The following is a 15,741-nucleotide window of genomic DNA, read 5'->3' as shown; positions in this document are numbered from 1 at the left end:
TATCTTCGAGCCGATGCTGGATATTTTACGACCATATACAGACACAAAACTGCGACGACCAGGGACTGCATCTGTGCTCGATTGAATCGGTGGGCTACCGAAAGACATCCCCGCACTCGTCGCAATGTCCGTTCTTCAAGTTGGCGAGTACGTGCTGGGCTCCTTGTGAACATGTCGTCTCTTTGTCTTTCTGGCTCCCCCTATCCGCTCCGTTGCTCACTGGCTTTCTTATTGCAGCCTCGTGTCCTACCAGCTCCGCACCGCCTACCTCAATGAAGTCGCCGACGGCGTGGGCGAGCGCCTCATCATCCTCAACGAAACCATTGTGAACTCGGCTCCGTTCAAAGCAGCAGGATGGCGCGCTAATGCCGGCCTCATAAAGCGCACCCACTCACCGCCGATCCCCACTGCTGTCGCCTCTGAATACTTTCGCGCACCGCGGACGCTCGGTTTCACACTCGAAGATGAGCCCAACGAGGGCGGTGGTATCCTCGGGGGTGGTGGAAGCGGGATGGGCGGTGGCCGAGGCGGTCGGAACGGCGGCGCAGGGAGCGTCATCAGCGGCGGCGGCGGCGGTGGTGGGCCAGATACAATGGGGCCAGTCGCGGCCGCAACAAAACGGCGGCGGCGGCGTGAGCAGCTCGACGAGGACGAGGACAGCAGTGATCTGAGCGACGAGAGCGACGACGATGGCAGCACCGACCAACGCGCGGCCCAGCAAATAAAGTTTGCCAAGATGCCCATCCGCCACCGGTCTGGCTCATCGCCGCTGCAATCGTCGAACCTGCGGAATCCACCCATCGGGCCCATGTCCACGGCCACTGCCGCTGCAACAGCGGCTGTGTCCGCGGCCGCGGCAACGACAGGAGGAGCGGCGGGGACAGCCTCGCCGGGACGAGGTGGTCCGCCACGACGAGGCTCGCAATCGGCGCTCGAGGTCGTCAAGGAGCATGCTCGGCGTGACACGGTCACGAGCAGTGAGTTGTCGTCCGAGAGCGAGTTCGACGCGTCCGGCTTCCACCAGCAGCGCGACCGGGAGCGTGAGCGCGAGCACGCATCGAGTCGGGGCAGTGCCCGTGCCAAAGCTGCTTCGTCGCGCCTACAGGCGTCCAGTGGCAGCAACACGGCTCTCAACAAAGCCCGGAGCGGGAGTCTCGGTGGCAGCTCGGCGAGCGGCGGCGCCGTAGCGGACAACGGCTCGTCTCTAGGCATTAAACGACAAGAGAGCGACCTGCTCGAAGAGGAACGTGAACTCGAGCATCTCCAACCCAGCGACGACTCGGACAACTCGGACATGTCGTCGACGTTTGGCGGTAGCATTGACTCGGCCTCCATCCTGCAGTCTGTCGGCGAGAATCCCCTCAACCCACAGCCACCGCCCAACGACGGACCCATTGTCGGCACGCCGCCACGGGAATTCACGCGCACGTCGACTGTCCGTCGGTCCGTGCACCCCGCTCCGCATCTGCCCATCGGTGACCTGCCACCGCCTCGGCCCATGAGCGCCATCCGCCCCGTGAGCATGGTGCCGCCACGGAGTCTGCTGACCGCGGCCCTCAAGTCCAAAACGACATCCTCCATGCCCTTCGACCGCTTTGCGACTCTATCTGGCCAGGGCGAGCAGAACCCCATCATGGTGCGCATCTATGTGCCCTCGTCGAAGCAGCCTTCGAAGCCATTCGAGGTGGCTATCCGACAGTCCGTTCACCAGGAGAACAGCAACGAACGCGCCGTCACAGTGGCCGACCTGATTGGCCTGAGTCTGTGGCGGTACATTGAAGAAAAGCGTGAGCCTCCGCTGCCAGCCAACCGCCTCAACATCAACTGGTGGACGCTGCGCATGGTGGAGGAGGGCGGCGAGGTCGACGACGATTTCCCGCCGCTCGAGCGCACCAAGGCGCTCGTGTCCTTTACGACGGCCAACAACAGCAAAGGCATGCGCTTCCGCTCCAACTCCAAAGTGTACGACGACTTTGGCCTTGTCGAGGCTTCGGCATCCGAGTTTGCCAACAACCAGGTCGCAACGCCGCAGCCGGCCGAGGAGACGACGTCGGACGCCGAGGACAAGGATGCTGCTGGCGGCGCGCCTCTCGACGAGGACGGCGAACGCACACCTCGGAATATGACGCCGCAGCCGGGCGCCGTGTCGTCTGCAGCTCTCCGAGACCATCAACAACAATCCAAACCGCCATCACAGCTCCTGAGCTCCATTAACCTTCGAGACAAGCAGTTTGTGCCTCTGGACCAGCCGCGAAGAAATCCGATTCTGACGACCATGTTCCGAGCCGATGTGAACCACGCCGATGTGCCTGCGACCACCGCGGCCCCCAATCTGGCTCGCGGCCGCAAGAAGCTGCTTCGTGTACACATCCACTCAATCGATGCGGCTCCAGGTCAGATGGTCACTGTCGATGTGACGACGGATACGTATCTCGAAGAGGTGCTCGATTTGGTCTGCAAGCGGCGCCGCCTGGACAAGGCCAACCACATACTCAAACTTCCCGGTTCGGGCGTCGTTGTGCTGACAGACCGTGCCGTCGCGTCTATTGGCAATGTGTCCGACTTGGACCTCTGTCGGAAGCGTTTTGCCTCGGAGACGCCTGGTGCGGGAGGCGGGTATTCGCCCGGCAGCGGAGGGTCGCCGAAGCTGTCCTCCGACGGTCTTGGCGGCTCGGCCGTCGGCTTGGGGGGCTCGTCGTCTGCAGCCGCGGCCGCGTCGCGACGCTTCCGCAAAGCGGCGGGCACAACTCCCGGCTCGCACCCGCTTGCGCGTGAAGCGCTGCGGGCGGGCGTCCTTGGACCCGTTGCTGGCAACGGCGGACTCGACCAGGTCAGCGACGCCAACTACAAGAAATACACGGTGTGGCGGCGCCAGGGCCTCAAGATTATGGGCTCCAGCGAGCGCGTGCTGACCATTGACGGCGAGTACGTGCATATCTCGCACGCTGCCAACAACCTCGGCGGCACCAGCAGCCACGGCAAGATGACGACGGTGCACTTTAGCAACGTGGTGGGCTGCAAGGTGTCGCTGCGGCACCCGACGCACTTTAAGCTCATCGTCTACAAGGCGACGGAGAGCAAGCGGTACGACTTTGAGGCCAAGTCGGCCGACGAGGCCACGGAGATTGTCGGCGAGCTGAAAAAGGCCATGTCGCCGTACCGGGATACGTAAATGGGAGCAAGGTAGCTGCGCGTTGTGTTCTTTTTTTTTTTTTTTTTGTATTTTTGATTTACGTGGTGCATCATCATGATACCATCTAGGCGTATGGGACGGACCATAGGATGATTGTCTTATCTTGCAAAGGATGTGGTTTGCAAGTCAAATGAATTGTTGAAAAGAAAAAGTAAATAACGAAAGAAACTGCGCATGCTGCTCAGAGGGTATCAAATATGTGAAAGGCACGCTCAATCCAAGTACAGGGACCACGGCCCAACTGGCGTTCTACTTCTTCTCCCGCAGCTCACTCCAAAGCCGGTCGACGACCTGGAAGATGGCTGTAATGTCGCGCATTACCATCGCATCCACTCTGCCGCCCAGTCTCTGCTGCATCTTGTCTGGATGCCAGCGAACGCGCTCATCGCGCAGCCGAGCCAGCAAACTCTTCTCTGTCGTGGGCTCGAGCTTCTCGTCGTCGCCGTCGTCGTCGTAGCGGGGACCGTCCTGTGGTCCGCCCGTAAAGAAGGCGCGGACCTCCTTCGCAAACGCTTCTTCTTGGCCTTTGCCATCCGTGTCTGGCGCCTCATCCCTCGCCACCGGCCAGGGGATGGTACCGGGCGACGGGCTGGCCTCCCAGGTCGACCATGCAGACGTGTATGTCTGCCACCGGTCCTGCCACAACCGCCTCTTCTTCCGCGCCTCACCACGCCGCAAGCTGCGCTCGACCTCGTCCCAGTGTCGCCGGTCTTGCTCAAACGCACGCTGCTTTGCACGAATGCGCTCCTTCTCGGCTGCCGCTGCTGCCGCTTGCTGCTTTTTCTGCTGCTCGCGTGTCTCGCGCCGGCCCTCGTCTGAACGCTCCCACATCCGGCGGCGGACATAGTCGGCATATTCGTCGTCATTCATTGCAGACAAGCCGTCCGGGTCTGCCGTGCCGCCTCCACTACCAGCCTGCTGTTGGTATGCCTTGGCCTCTTCGGCGTATTCGTGCACGGGCTGGCCGTACACAGCCTCCCAGTAAGCGGCGCCCTCGTCGTCGGCCATGGCGTCAAAGAGGGACTGACGGAAAGCGGCGTCCGGGTCGAGGGGTGGATCGGCGTACGGGTCTTCCTCTTCTTGTTCACGTCCATTGTCGTCGCGCCTCGATCTGCGGTGATGCCGTTTCTTGTCCCTATGACCGTCCGCCGACGCGGGGGAGCGTGACCTGGATCGACTAAGAGACCGTTCTGTCCGCATATGGTGTCGGCCGTGGTGATGTCGACGGCGGCGATGGTGGCGGCGCCGTGAGCTGGCCTCTTCCTTCGAACGGACCTCGTGGTTTGTGGAGTCGTGCAGGGATTCTTTGAGGGTGGCATCGTCACCAACGCCCAATCTGCTGCTGTATCCACTCCGTTTCGTATCTCGGTCGATGACAGTATCGCGACCTCTGTCGCTGTCTGTCTCGTAGTCTCGGCTTCTGTATCGCGTCCGACGGCTGTCGTCGTCGTCGTCGTCGCCGACCCTCTCCTGCGGTCGCTTCGATTTGAACCGCATCTTGGAGGTACGCGGCCGCAGGTGGTCGCCGCTGCCAGCCTCAGCGGCCTCCGAGTTCTCGTCCGCGCCGCTTCGGGCCCTCTCTGATGAATACGTTCGTCGCCGTCGTCCTGGCCGTCTCTTGTGATCCGTTCGGTGATCGTCCCCATTTGCCGAGTTGCTCATAAAAGGGTTGATGGACGCCAAAATGTGCGCCCGTATCGGCGCCCGGGCAGACTCGTCCGGCTCGCCCATCACGAAGAAACAAAAAGGGCCCGACGAACTACCGGGAAGAACGAGTGTCCAGTATTGAAACGTCAAGGTGTGCATGTCGCATGCCGTACGACGTAGTTTTGCCAATGACGCGAATGTTGCCTGCACCAGCCTTATCGCTTATCGGTGGCGTTAGTGCTCCCAGTGAGTTGGGACGCCACCAACTTCCCACCACGTGCCCAGAACATCACCCGGGGACGAGTTCTCGAGTTTCCATGTTCACGTCGAGTGTGTTCACCGGATTCGATCAAAAAACAAACAAGCAAGCGACCAAGAACCAGAGGGATGAAGAATACGTGGTCCAAAGCGGTAAGAGCGACTACCAGGTGAGCCGTAATACAAATATTACAACGCTCAGGCGTGTTGCTGCTTCCCTGCAGGGAAGGGTCTGAAAAACCAAAGACGGCAGTTATATCGTCCATGTTCCCCGTTGTATTCCTGCAGATGAGAATGCTTAGCCATTCCTCCTTCCTCTTCCAGCCCCTTGGCATCAACATTACGCTCCATATCCCCGCAGCATCGTTCTAGTCTGAAGACGGAAGACGTCGGGGAAGCAACACAAGCATTTCGGGCGGGTTGGCAAGAGGCGCTATTACCCCTCTTTACCACGCACGGGTTCCTGAGCGGCCAACCAGCTTGACAAACTGTGATATGGGGTTTTCTACGATTGAATTAAGAGAGCGGAACTGGGCACAGAGAGCGAAATCAAGGGAAGGGGAGGGAAACAAAGTCGTGGTAGCATTCGAGGAGCTGAAGAGACGATCTGCGCAGAGGATGACGGAACAGCGGAAAGGTGGTGCTATTTGTCTGGCTCCAGCGTATTTCGTATGGCAGATAAGCCTGGAAAAGAACATGGGACCGCCACAACAGGACACTCTCAGCCACTAAAACGAGCCCTAACTTCATTACTTCATGCCAAAACAATACGGTGCGAATACATACTGTTTACTGTACTTACAGATACTGTGCACGACGCGAATACGACCTCTGTCCCTCGTGCCTGATAACCGTTTGTTGTCGGTATTCAAGACCAGCTTCAGGAGACCGTACCAAAGTATTAATTACGTGTACTCCGTACATTTACCGTCGATTCCTGTTCATCCGCTTGCCGGAACCCTTTTTTAGATTGGCATAGTCAAGAGAAGACGGGAGGAGGCACTCCCACGCCCTATCCAAGAACTGGGGACCGGACTCTGGCTCCCCGAGTGAGTTGTATCCTTTTCGGAGTGCTTTATTTCTTATTGGCACTCTCTTCTACTCTGTGTGTATACAAATGCAAGGCAAAGTGCTCCGTACTCCAAAATCAGTCAACAGATTGAGAGGAGATGCATTTGACCAGTGCATCCCAGAAACACTATGCGCACTGTATACAGGCGCTTTTAACATTTTTAGCGGCGCCTAGTGGATGCTTCTTCCCTAGTTTGTACTTGCCTTTTCCGCCCTTTGTCCGTCGCTTTCTCGGGCGGGGCTGTCAATTTTTCCAGTCCAGGCGCCAGCCAGAAACCTTTCCCGAGCCAATTTCGGGCGGGAGGGGGAGGAATTGTGCCCTGTTGGAACCAGCCAGGGCCTGTGCCCGGCTCCCAGATCCACCAAATTTTGCTTTGTCCAGCACAGTTTCAAACACATTCGAGACGATTAACCCAGCGCCACCCAGAGACAGAGGGCTGTAGGAAAGAGCGACCCACCTGCAAAAGCGTCCTCTTGCCGTCCCCGTACAACACTCTCCCCTACTGCGTTACGCGGGACTGTCCCCCACCGTCGAACGTGCTTTCCTGCTCACAACGGGCCTGACCACGCCCTCTTCCTTCCTTCCCGCTCCTCCTTCTCCTCAACCCACAGTTGTCGTACTCACATTCTCACCGTGGTTTGATCGCTGCTTCTCTCCTCTCCCGATTTCTTCTTCCTCGATTTGACTCGGTTCTTTTATTTGTGTTCTCTCCCTCTTTATACTCCGATCCTCGACGTTCCTTTGCTCCCGGGCGTCTGTACTAGTCATCTGCAAACAGCGCCGCGTACCTGCGATTCTTTTCTCGGCGCCCAGCCCCCAGACTCAACTGGAGAGACACTCCCCTTTTCGACAGCGCGATCCACGCCGCCGAGCCACGCAATCGTCACCGGCCGTCAATTCATCGACTGTAGACGGCTTTTTGAACGCATCGATAGGAACGACGGCAGCGGGCATGTGGGTCAAGCCTTGCGAATTTCCATTACCAGGCAAATAGGTCGACTACCGAGCGAGCGGTTTTGTGTGTCACGCAACGATTTGGAATCAACCTCGACAACCGCGACAGGCACAACAAGTACGAGATTGGGCTACCAGAGCAGTGGCAAGAAGGTGTCGGCGTACGGACATTTACTGTGGCCCTCAAACACCACAGCACGACGACCTACGCGACCACGACGTCAGACACAAAGGATCTCGTGTACGCAGCCCGTGCTGCGCCTCGGATGTGATCGATTGGGTTGCATCTTTGCCCCAGCGTATTTGTCTTCGAAGCGCACACGACCACATATCCCTTTTCACAGCCCACTTCATGGCGACCGAATCATAGGCCCCGGCGGATTGTTGTCTCTACGGAGAGGAAACTGGTTGTAACGGTCCCTTCTTCACCTCTTGGCCCTGCGCCTTTGGATGGCCGTCACTGTGGACGGAGTCTAGCACCGCCATGGATGTTCGTGACATCATGGTGTCGCCGTCGATCATTACGGCGGCGGACGGCACCGCTGCCAAGCCCACCGCGGCTTCCGCAAAATACAACTGCCAGGCGCTCAACCTACCAGCAGGCGGCATTCTGTACATACCCGGCGCCGATCCGGTCACCCTCACTTCGGCCGCTGCATACAAGCCAACATGCCTGCCTTCTGACACACCCAACATTATCGCCGACACGGGTGCCGGCACAGTGAATGCAAACCCCTCTGATTTGACATCAACAAGCAGTCTAACAACCGACAACTCCAACATCACAGGCGTCAACATTGACGAGACGTCCAACTCAACGCCTCAGTACTCTGATTTTCGCGATCCGTTTTATGCTTCGTCTTTCCCGCAGTGTTATGCGCTGGCTTCGACGACCGTCATTGCGTACACACTCGTCATCATGCTCTTTATCACGCCGCGATCCTTCCTTGACGGCGGCGTTGTCGTTCTTGGTCGACGCGGGTTCACCAACGGTGGCTCCGGCGGCAAGAACATTGGTGGCCGTCCGTGGCTGCAGAAGGTGGCTGCCCTGACCGTGGCCATCTCGCTCACCATTGCCACGGCCGACACATTCCGTGTCGCCGAGAGCCAGTACTCCTGGGGCATCCAAAACGCCAAGGAGATGCAGGACGAAGTTCTCGGCGGCACGCAGTTGAAGGTGATCCGCATCATCTCCAACACCTTCCTGTGGCTGGCCCAGGCACAAACTTTGATTCGCCTCTTTCCGCGTCAAAGAGAAAAGGTCATTATCAAATGGACGGCTTTTTCTCTCATCACCCTCGACGTCGTCTTCGACTGCCTCAACAGCTTTCTGTATGCTGGCACGACCCACTCCTTTACCGATGCGATACCTGCTCTCAGCTATCTCTTCGAGCTGGCCCTTGGCGTGCTATATGCCGCATGGGTCATCTACTATTCTCTCATGAAGAAACGCTATGCGTATTACCATCCACGCATGCGCAACATCTGCCTGGTAGCTGCGTTGTCACTACTGGCCATTCTCGTGCCCGTTGTTTTCTTCGTTCTTGACATTTGCAAACCAGACTTTACTGGTTGGGGCGACTACGTCTTGTGGGTAGGGGCCGCCGCCGCTAGTGTGATTGTGTGGGAGTGGGTGGAGCGCATAGAAGCGCTCGAACGCGAGGAGAAGAAGGACGGCATTCTCGGGCGCGAGGTATTTGACGGCGACGAGATGCTGGACATCATGCCCTCTGACTTCGCATGGCCCCGCAAACGGCAAAAGAGCCCCAAACATGGCGGGAAAGATCCCAAGGACCCCAAGGACCCCAAGGATCCCAAGGACGGCAGCGAGGACGGCGATGACGATGTTGCGACGGGCCAGGATGGCGCTGGTGCTGACAAAACGGTTCGGTCCGCTGTCCGGATATGGCCATTCATGTCGACATTCGCAAATCGGCACCGCAAGCGACCATGGACAAAAGATCCAGAGGCCGTCACGACGCAACAAGACACCGTGTTGGGCGAACTGACCAGTGTACCCGGCGACAATGCCGGATCCGACGACGCAGATGCAGCAGCGGGCGGCGGCGCAACAGGAGTTGCACGACGACTGCAGCCACCACTCTGGCCTGCACGTCCACCACCGGCTGTTACGCCAGTGAGTCGGACCGACACTGCCAGTGCCGATAGCACTGTATACGTTATGCGGTACCACACTGTGACAGACAGCAACCCAAGTTCGGCCATGGGCAACCACCATCAAGCAGCACCAATGCTCTTGTCCCGCAGCAATAGCACCAGTACGACGAGCTCGTCTGGTCACGGCCAGCCTCCAAGGACGACAATGTCCCTCATGAGCTTGCAAAGTGAGAGCGCCAGCGCTTTTGCGTCCGCATCGCCGCCACCACGGGATGGCAATCATTCGGCATCGGACGATGCAGAGACTGCTGCGGCTGGACACGGTGCCAAACGCTGGCGATCGTTGGCCCAGGCGCTACCGTTCCGGCGCGGTGCAGCATCAGGTCGGGACGATAGCGAAGCGTCACGGTCGACCTTCAGCCAGGCCCTCAGCGGCGCGTCGCCGTCTCTCGACGAGGACCGCTTGCAACATGAGGAAGGCGGTCGGTGGGATATCCGTGCTCGACTGGAAGAGTTTGCGGTGACGCAAGCTGAGAAGCTGCGCGAACGAATTCGCCCGACCGTCGACACAACCGGGTTGCCCGTGATGGTCATTCCGGCGCCGCAGCGGCAGGGCGCCATACTTACCCGGGTCCTGGAAGAAGAAGAAACGGGCTCGCTGCAGCAGCAGCAGCAGCACGAGCATCAATCAGCAACACCACCAAGACTACCGCCGTCCTGATGCGCCCCAGCAACCATGCAACGGCAACAATAACGACAGCCAGTACTCGCCCTTGACAGCACTGTCATTCTCGCGACCGAACCTTTGGCGAAGCAATAGCAATGCTCTATTTTTCGAATGCCTTTGATTGTTTCTCTCTGTGTTCCGGCGCCGCAGGCAGAAGCAACAGGTCAGGGTCCGCCGTTGCAGCGTCACTGTCACGAACCGGCTGGTTTGCTTCTTCATCTACCCACGATAGACCACCATCGTGAGCTCATACATACATAATAGTTGCTGCGGGTTGCAAGAAAAAGGAGTTTCATGGAGGAGGCTTTGTCTTTTAATGTTAATGCTCTTCTTCTGGGGTATAGATGGGTTTCTTTTTCGACCGTCTACGAAAAAGTACGGCAAAAACATTCAGACTGTTGGGGCGGCCGTGATACCCAAATGGCGGGATAGCGATTTGTTTTATTCCTTTGTTTTCTGGGCATGCTGGCGATGAACACTTGCACATTTTGGCATTTTGTTTTGTTTTACCCCTGCTTTCATAGGGTTCATGATCTTTTGTGATCTTCCATTTCCTTCTCTTGCGGTCGCGATTATGGACATGGCGTATATACTAGCATGAATTACATTATGACAACTTTCATTTCGAATCCTTGATGTACATCACGTAAGCAGGTCCGATACATGTCCACAAGGTCCAGCCATGTTTTCCATCGTGGGATGCAGGGCGAGTCGTCGGCATGCAGCCTATTGGAGACTGTAAAAGAGAGAGAAAGACAAAGGCTGCCTCGCAGTCTTGGCTTTTGTGCGACACGGAAAGCCGATGCTGCCGGGCACTTGGACCTGTCAGCTGTGCAAACCTGCTCGCCTGACATCTTGCATGAAAAAAAAAGCGACTTGAGGGTGTCGTCAAATCACTTGGAAGCTGTCGGTGGACTTAAGAAAGGGTAAGAAAAGGAAAAGACGAGGCATGCCCCCTGGTCACCCACAATTCCAGTGCCGGAAACACCGTTTCCAATGCCAAGACCGCTCTTGCATTCTGTGACTTTCCCTGCATTTGCTCTCTCTGTATTATTTACTTTATTTTCTTCGTGACAAGATTTGTAGGGCCAATCGATCCACCTTCCACGGCGGCTGGCTTGCGGTTAGATAACACAGATGCCGCCGTCGTTGCGGCAGAGAGCGCGGCGCGCGCGGAAGCCACTGTAACTGCTGTTTTACCACGGGCGCAAGCACTGGCAGCGTGCAGATAAGATCTGAAATTTCATGTTGTTTCCGTCCCGTGACGCCTCCGATGGCAACGACGGCGCGCCCTAGTTTCGGCGGCTGCGGCTGCCCTAATTGTCCAATTCCTGCCATAAAGAAGCCAAGCCCGTAGCTTCCGGCTGCAAGACTTGTTTTTGGCTTGCCCGCCCTTTTTGCCCCCCGGAGCCGGAAGGCGCGACGCAACCCGCGACGTCCTCAGAGTCCGCGGGCTGTTGTCACAAGGAAAAACGTCTTTCTGAAAGGCATTTTGTCACTCGGACTTGCCTGGCCCCTTTTGACGAAACAGAAGGACACTAGTGCAGGCCTCTTGTGGACCACAATTTGACAGTTCTGGTGACTGGGGTGAGATTGTCCGGAAAAGTAATAATTAAGCACTCTCGGCACTTTAGGCCCTGGGGCAAATGCTTTGGCGGAGGCCACTGTTCAGTGGTTCAAAACCTTGCAGGCCAAACTAAATGGCCCTGGCAAAGTAATTCGCAATATGATGAGTGAGAGGCCAGCGAAAGAAAAGGGGCGACAGGAGCAGCGGTAAGAAAGTGGCCCCAAAAGGGAAAGGTGGGGAGGGTCCTGGACATGGCGGCCGAGGAAGGCAAGAGACACTGAAAAAAAAGACGAAAAAAGGTCGAGTCCAAAACGCGAAGCTCGTGACTAGACCCCTTCGCGAAGCACGACGGGCAGTCTCTGCATGAGACGGTAGAACAAAAACTTTATTTTCTTCGGCTCCCTCGACTCCCACCGCGACTGCCCCATGCTCTCATTCTTTGATTGCACGCCGCAGCCCCTTTCTTTGGTTTACGTTGCGCTCCGTTGCGCTTCCTTTTCGACGCCGCGGCTTGCTCTTTCCCTAGCCGCGCCTGCTCCTTCCTCAACCGCGACCACGCCAGGCGTTGCGACTAGATCCACCAAGGGTGATCATCCCTATTTTCCTTTTGTCGCGCGTAGATTTTTCTCATCCCCTAACCGACTCCCCTCCTCCTCTCCCCATCGACGACTTTTTTGGCACCCAAACCACCTTCCGCTCCTTACTTTTTTATTTTACTTTTCGTTCCCCTCCTCCCGATCCCTTATCTCGCCCTGCCAACGACCACTTGCCTTGACAACGGTATCCCACGCATCATCTTCATCCAACCTCATCGCACCTCGTCGCATCCAACTCGACGCGCCCCACGTGGAGAATCCATCGACGAGCATCCATATTTAAACGGCGGCCCCGTCACTTGCGGCATTCCTCAGCCGTGCTCTCGATCAACCAGCAGTCGACATCCCTATTCCATTCCAACGATAACGATCCATTCACCCTTTTTTGGACGACCTAGCCGTTTCAGTCATCTCGAACATTGTTATCTCGAACATTGTTATCTCGAACGTTGTTATCACGCTTCCGTTGCCTGCTAGAAACGACGTGGGAGAACAATTGAGAAGCCTCGACCATCGCCTCCGTTTCCTTGTATCCGCCCACAGATACGCCGACCATGGCTCCCCCATCGTCGTCCGCCAAGGAGCCGTTTCCGCTCTTAAATGTTGATGCCGATTCGTCCTTTACGACACAGAGCAACGGCGCCGCAGCATCAGGGTCGCTTGCTAACGGCAACGGCAACGTTGCCCACCGCAGAAAGCAGTCCGGAGGCAGCCATGGCAACCTGGCTACCAGCCTGGCCCATTTGAACGGCGTCGATCCCTCGGCTGCCAATGGCAAGGTGAGTTGGAACTGGGCGCCTTGAAGCATTTCGAAACCGGACGGGCTCGGCCCAATCCCGCAGCCCCCGCACGCATCTGCTAACCCAAGCTTTCCGCCGCAGAAACAGGACCTTTCCCGGGACAGGCGCGTGTCAAAACGGCGTAAGGCCCGTTCGTTGGCCCGCCGCGTCAAGCAGTATACCGTGCGTCACACGTGGGCGCTGCCCCTGGCTCTTCTTCTCTTCATGCTCGCCGGCTACGCTGCCTACCCGACCGAGGCCAACCCGTTGCACCACTTCATATTCCTCTCGTACAAGCTGCCATTGGCACCCGACGCCGCCCCTGGCACCCCCGCACAATACGGGAAGGGCCTCTGGGACATTGCCTTTGTCGCGTTCTACACGGTTGTCCTGTCCTTCACGCGGGAGCTCATCATGCAGGAGCTCCTCCGCCCCCTTGCCCGGTACTTTGGTCTTCGCTCCCGTTCCAAACAGGCACGGTTCATGGAGCAGATGTACACGGCGCTGTACTTTGGCATTCTCGGCCCGGCCGGTGTCTTCGTCATGTCCCGCACCCCTGTGTGGTTCTTCAACACCCGCGGCATGTACGAGAACTCGCCGCACTGGACCCACGAGGCCTACTTCAAGTTCTACTACCTGTTTCAGGCCTCGTACTGGTCCCAGCAGGCCATTGTGCTGCTGCTCGGCATGGAGAAGCCCCGCAAGGACTTCAAGGAACTCGTCGGCCACCACATTGTTTCGCTCTCTCTGATTGCCCTGAGCTACCGCTTCCATTTTACCTACATTGGCCTGGCCGTCTACATCACCCATGATATCAGCGACTTCTTTCTTGCTGTAAGTTTACATTCCTTCTACGCTAATTTTTTCTATTTTTTTCTTTTTTTTGGTGCTGCGTCTTTTCGGCCGCTGACAGTTTGCAGACCTCCAAGTCGCTCAACTACATTGACGGTCCCTTCATGGGGCCCTTCTACTTTTTGTTTATGTGCGTGTGGATTTACCTCCGCCACTACCTCAACTTGCGCATCATCTACAGCCTCTTCACCGAGTTCAAGACTGTTGGACCCTATGAACTGGACTGGGCCGGCGAGCAATTTAAGTGCCCGCTTGCCTTTGTGATCACGTGTGGGTTGCTTTCCGCGCTTCAGGCGCTCAACATCTTTTGGCTCTTTTTCATTATTCGGATCGCCTATCGTTTTGTTGTGCATAACGTTGCCAAGGACGATCGCAGTGACGGAGAGGACGACACCGAGGTCGACGAGGCTGCCAAAGATATTGCCGTCGTTGACGAGTCGGCGTCTCTGCTCGCCACCCAGCTGTCCAACGGAAATGGCTCCGTTGCCGCCAACGGCAAGCCAGCCAAGAGAAACCGAGTCGGGCAGTAAGACCAACCAAAGAAGCTTTGAACGTTAAAAGCTAGAAATACGACTCACAAGCAGGCGATCGCCCTCACAGGACCGTTTCGTCCTTGGTTTCTGTTTCCTTCCTCTTCTTTGTTGCTTTGATTTTCGTCTCTTAGTCTCTCTCTTTGAGAGATGGCATTGCATTCTGGCGTTTCTTCCGGACACGGGGTTTGTGTTTCGTATTCGGCCATTGGCCTGGGGAATGGAGGGTTACCTCTTCCTGAGCGTGGTTGAATGGTGTAAACATTGTCTAGTTACAACCTTTGAAGTACTTCAGGCCCCATTCCCTGGATGTGTTTTGGGGCTTCCTACCTTTCTCTCTTTTCTTATGTTCGCTTCTACAACAAGTTCCCTTCGCCCTTGCACGATGAACCTTAAAAAGTAACGAACGGGTGTTGGAGAGGCTGGGACCTGTGTCCCCGGTTTTCTACCTTTCCTCACCCATTTTGCCCATCATCTTTTTCGTTTTCTGTTGACTGGGTCTAACTTTTGCTTCCTTTCGTTTCCGCACCTTACACCACCTTATATACTTACTTTTATTTTTAATGCTCTTCCTTTTTGTTCATATGTACTTAGCCTGCATTTTTTTTTTACATCCTTGTAATAATTTTAATTGAAATGAACACACCCATACGATATACCACATTCTGAACAAAATGATCTGAACATCGACGAAAGTGTTTCATGGCAAAAGGTACATATTTGCTATGGTAGTGAAAACGAAAACAGGAAAAAAAAAAGTTATTAACCCTTTAGCGGCCAATCCTCGACTCCCTAGGTCCTCGATCCTCCGTCCTCCCTGCCCCGTCCATTTTTGTTTGCCTTCCTTGCTGATGGCCTCGTCCTTTTATATCATGTGTTAGAAAATATGTTGCCCTTGGCCGCCGTCCAATCCTATCACAGAGGGTCATTAACCATGTCCCCAATCCTTGACCGCCTGAAGTACGCCACGCAACGTGTTGCCACGCTCCGTCATGGTCCATTTAGTCTCTTACTGAAGGATGAGTGCGGGAGTTTGAAAATCAGGGAAGATGTAAGAAATATAGCAAGCCTCGAGAGAGAAATAACGAAGAGAAAACGCAAAGTAAGAAGTCAAACGAACAACATTATTAAAACAAAAGATTCGAAAAACAACAATCATAAAAATAAGACTGGATATTAAGAGCGAGACTACCCGCCTGTAGGGTACTGAGATTAGGGAGTGGCAAAAGAAGCAAGGTCAGTAAACGTATGCGCTTTGTGCTGTTTTCTTAGATACTTGGGTATATATGAATGAATGGGAGGAAGGTGGAATAGAAAGTCATAACGCAGCCTCCGTCAAGATAGACGAGCAGGAGATGAAAATAGACGACGCAAAACCAAAGCGTCAACATGCGATTCGTCAAAACGACAATAAAAAAAACCCCGACTCAGTATGAAACACTGACAGA

At 56.0% G+C, this 15,741-nt stretch overlaps 4 protein-coding genes across 4 annotated transcripts; 3 read left to right on the top strand and 1 right to left on the bottom strand.

Annotated features, from left to right (window-relative positions):
- Nucleotides 1-124: 124 nt before the first annotated feature.
- SPBR_02283 (uncharacterized protein) lies at nt 125-3,172 on the top strand (the record flags this gene model as incomplete). The annotated part of the gene is made up of 2 exons (XM_040760586.1): nt 125-147; nt 238-3,172. 2 exons carry the CDS (start codon nt 125-127, stop codon nt 3,170-3,172), a joined length of 2,958 nt encoding a protein of 985 aa, XP_040620976.1.
- Nucleotides 3,173-3,442: 270 nt separating this feature from the next.
- SPBR_02767 (uncharacterized protein) lies at nt 3,443-4,924 on the bottom strand (the record flags this gene model as incomplete). Its single annotated transcript, XM_040761070.1, has 1 exon — nt 3,443-4,924. One exon carries the CDS (start codon nt 4,922-4,924, stop codon nt 3,443-3,445), a length of 1,482 nt encoding a protein of 493 aa, XP_040620975.1.
- Nucleotides 4,925-7,608: 2,684 nt separating this feature from the next.
- On the top strand, nt 7,609-9,963 carry SPBR_02408 (pH signal transduction protein; the record flags this gene model as incomplete). The annotated part of the gene is made up of 1 exon (XM_040760711.1): nt 7,609-9,963. The coding sequence occupies one exon, from the start codon at nt 7,609-7,611 to the stop codon at nt 9,961-9,963; it is 2,355 nt and encodes a 784-aa protein (XP_040620974.1).
- A 2,723-nt stretch (nt 9,964-12,686) lies between these two features.
- On the top strand, nt 12,687-14,293 carry SPBR_02701 (Acyl-CoA-dependent ceramide synthase; the record flags this gene model as incomplete). The annotated part of the gene is made up of 3 exons (XM_040761004.1): nt 12,687-12,911; nt 12,975-13,745; nt 13,832-14,293. 3 exons carry the CDS (start codon nt 12,687-12,689, stop codon nt 14,291-14,293), a joined length of 1,458 nt encoding a protein of 485 aa, XP_040620973.1.
- Nucleotides 14,294-15,741: the final 1,448 nt, after the last annotated feature.

This window comes from Sporothrix brasiliensis (genome assembly GCF_000820605.1).
Source record: "Sporothrix brasiliensis 5110 chromosome Unknown Cont17, whole genome shotgun sequence".
NCBI classification, from domain to species: Eukaryota; Fungi; Ascomycota; class Sordariomycetes; order Ophiostomatales; family Ophiostomataceae; genus Sporothrix; species Sporothrix brasiliensis.
This window is presented reverse-complemented; position numbering and strand designations above follow the sequence as displayed.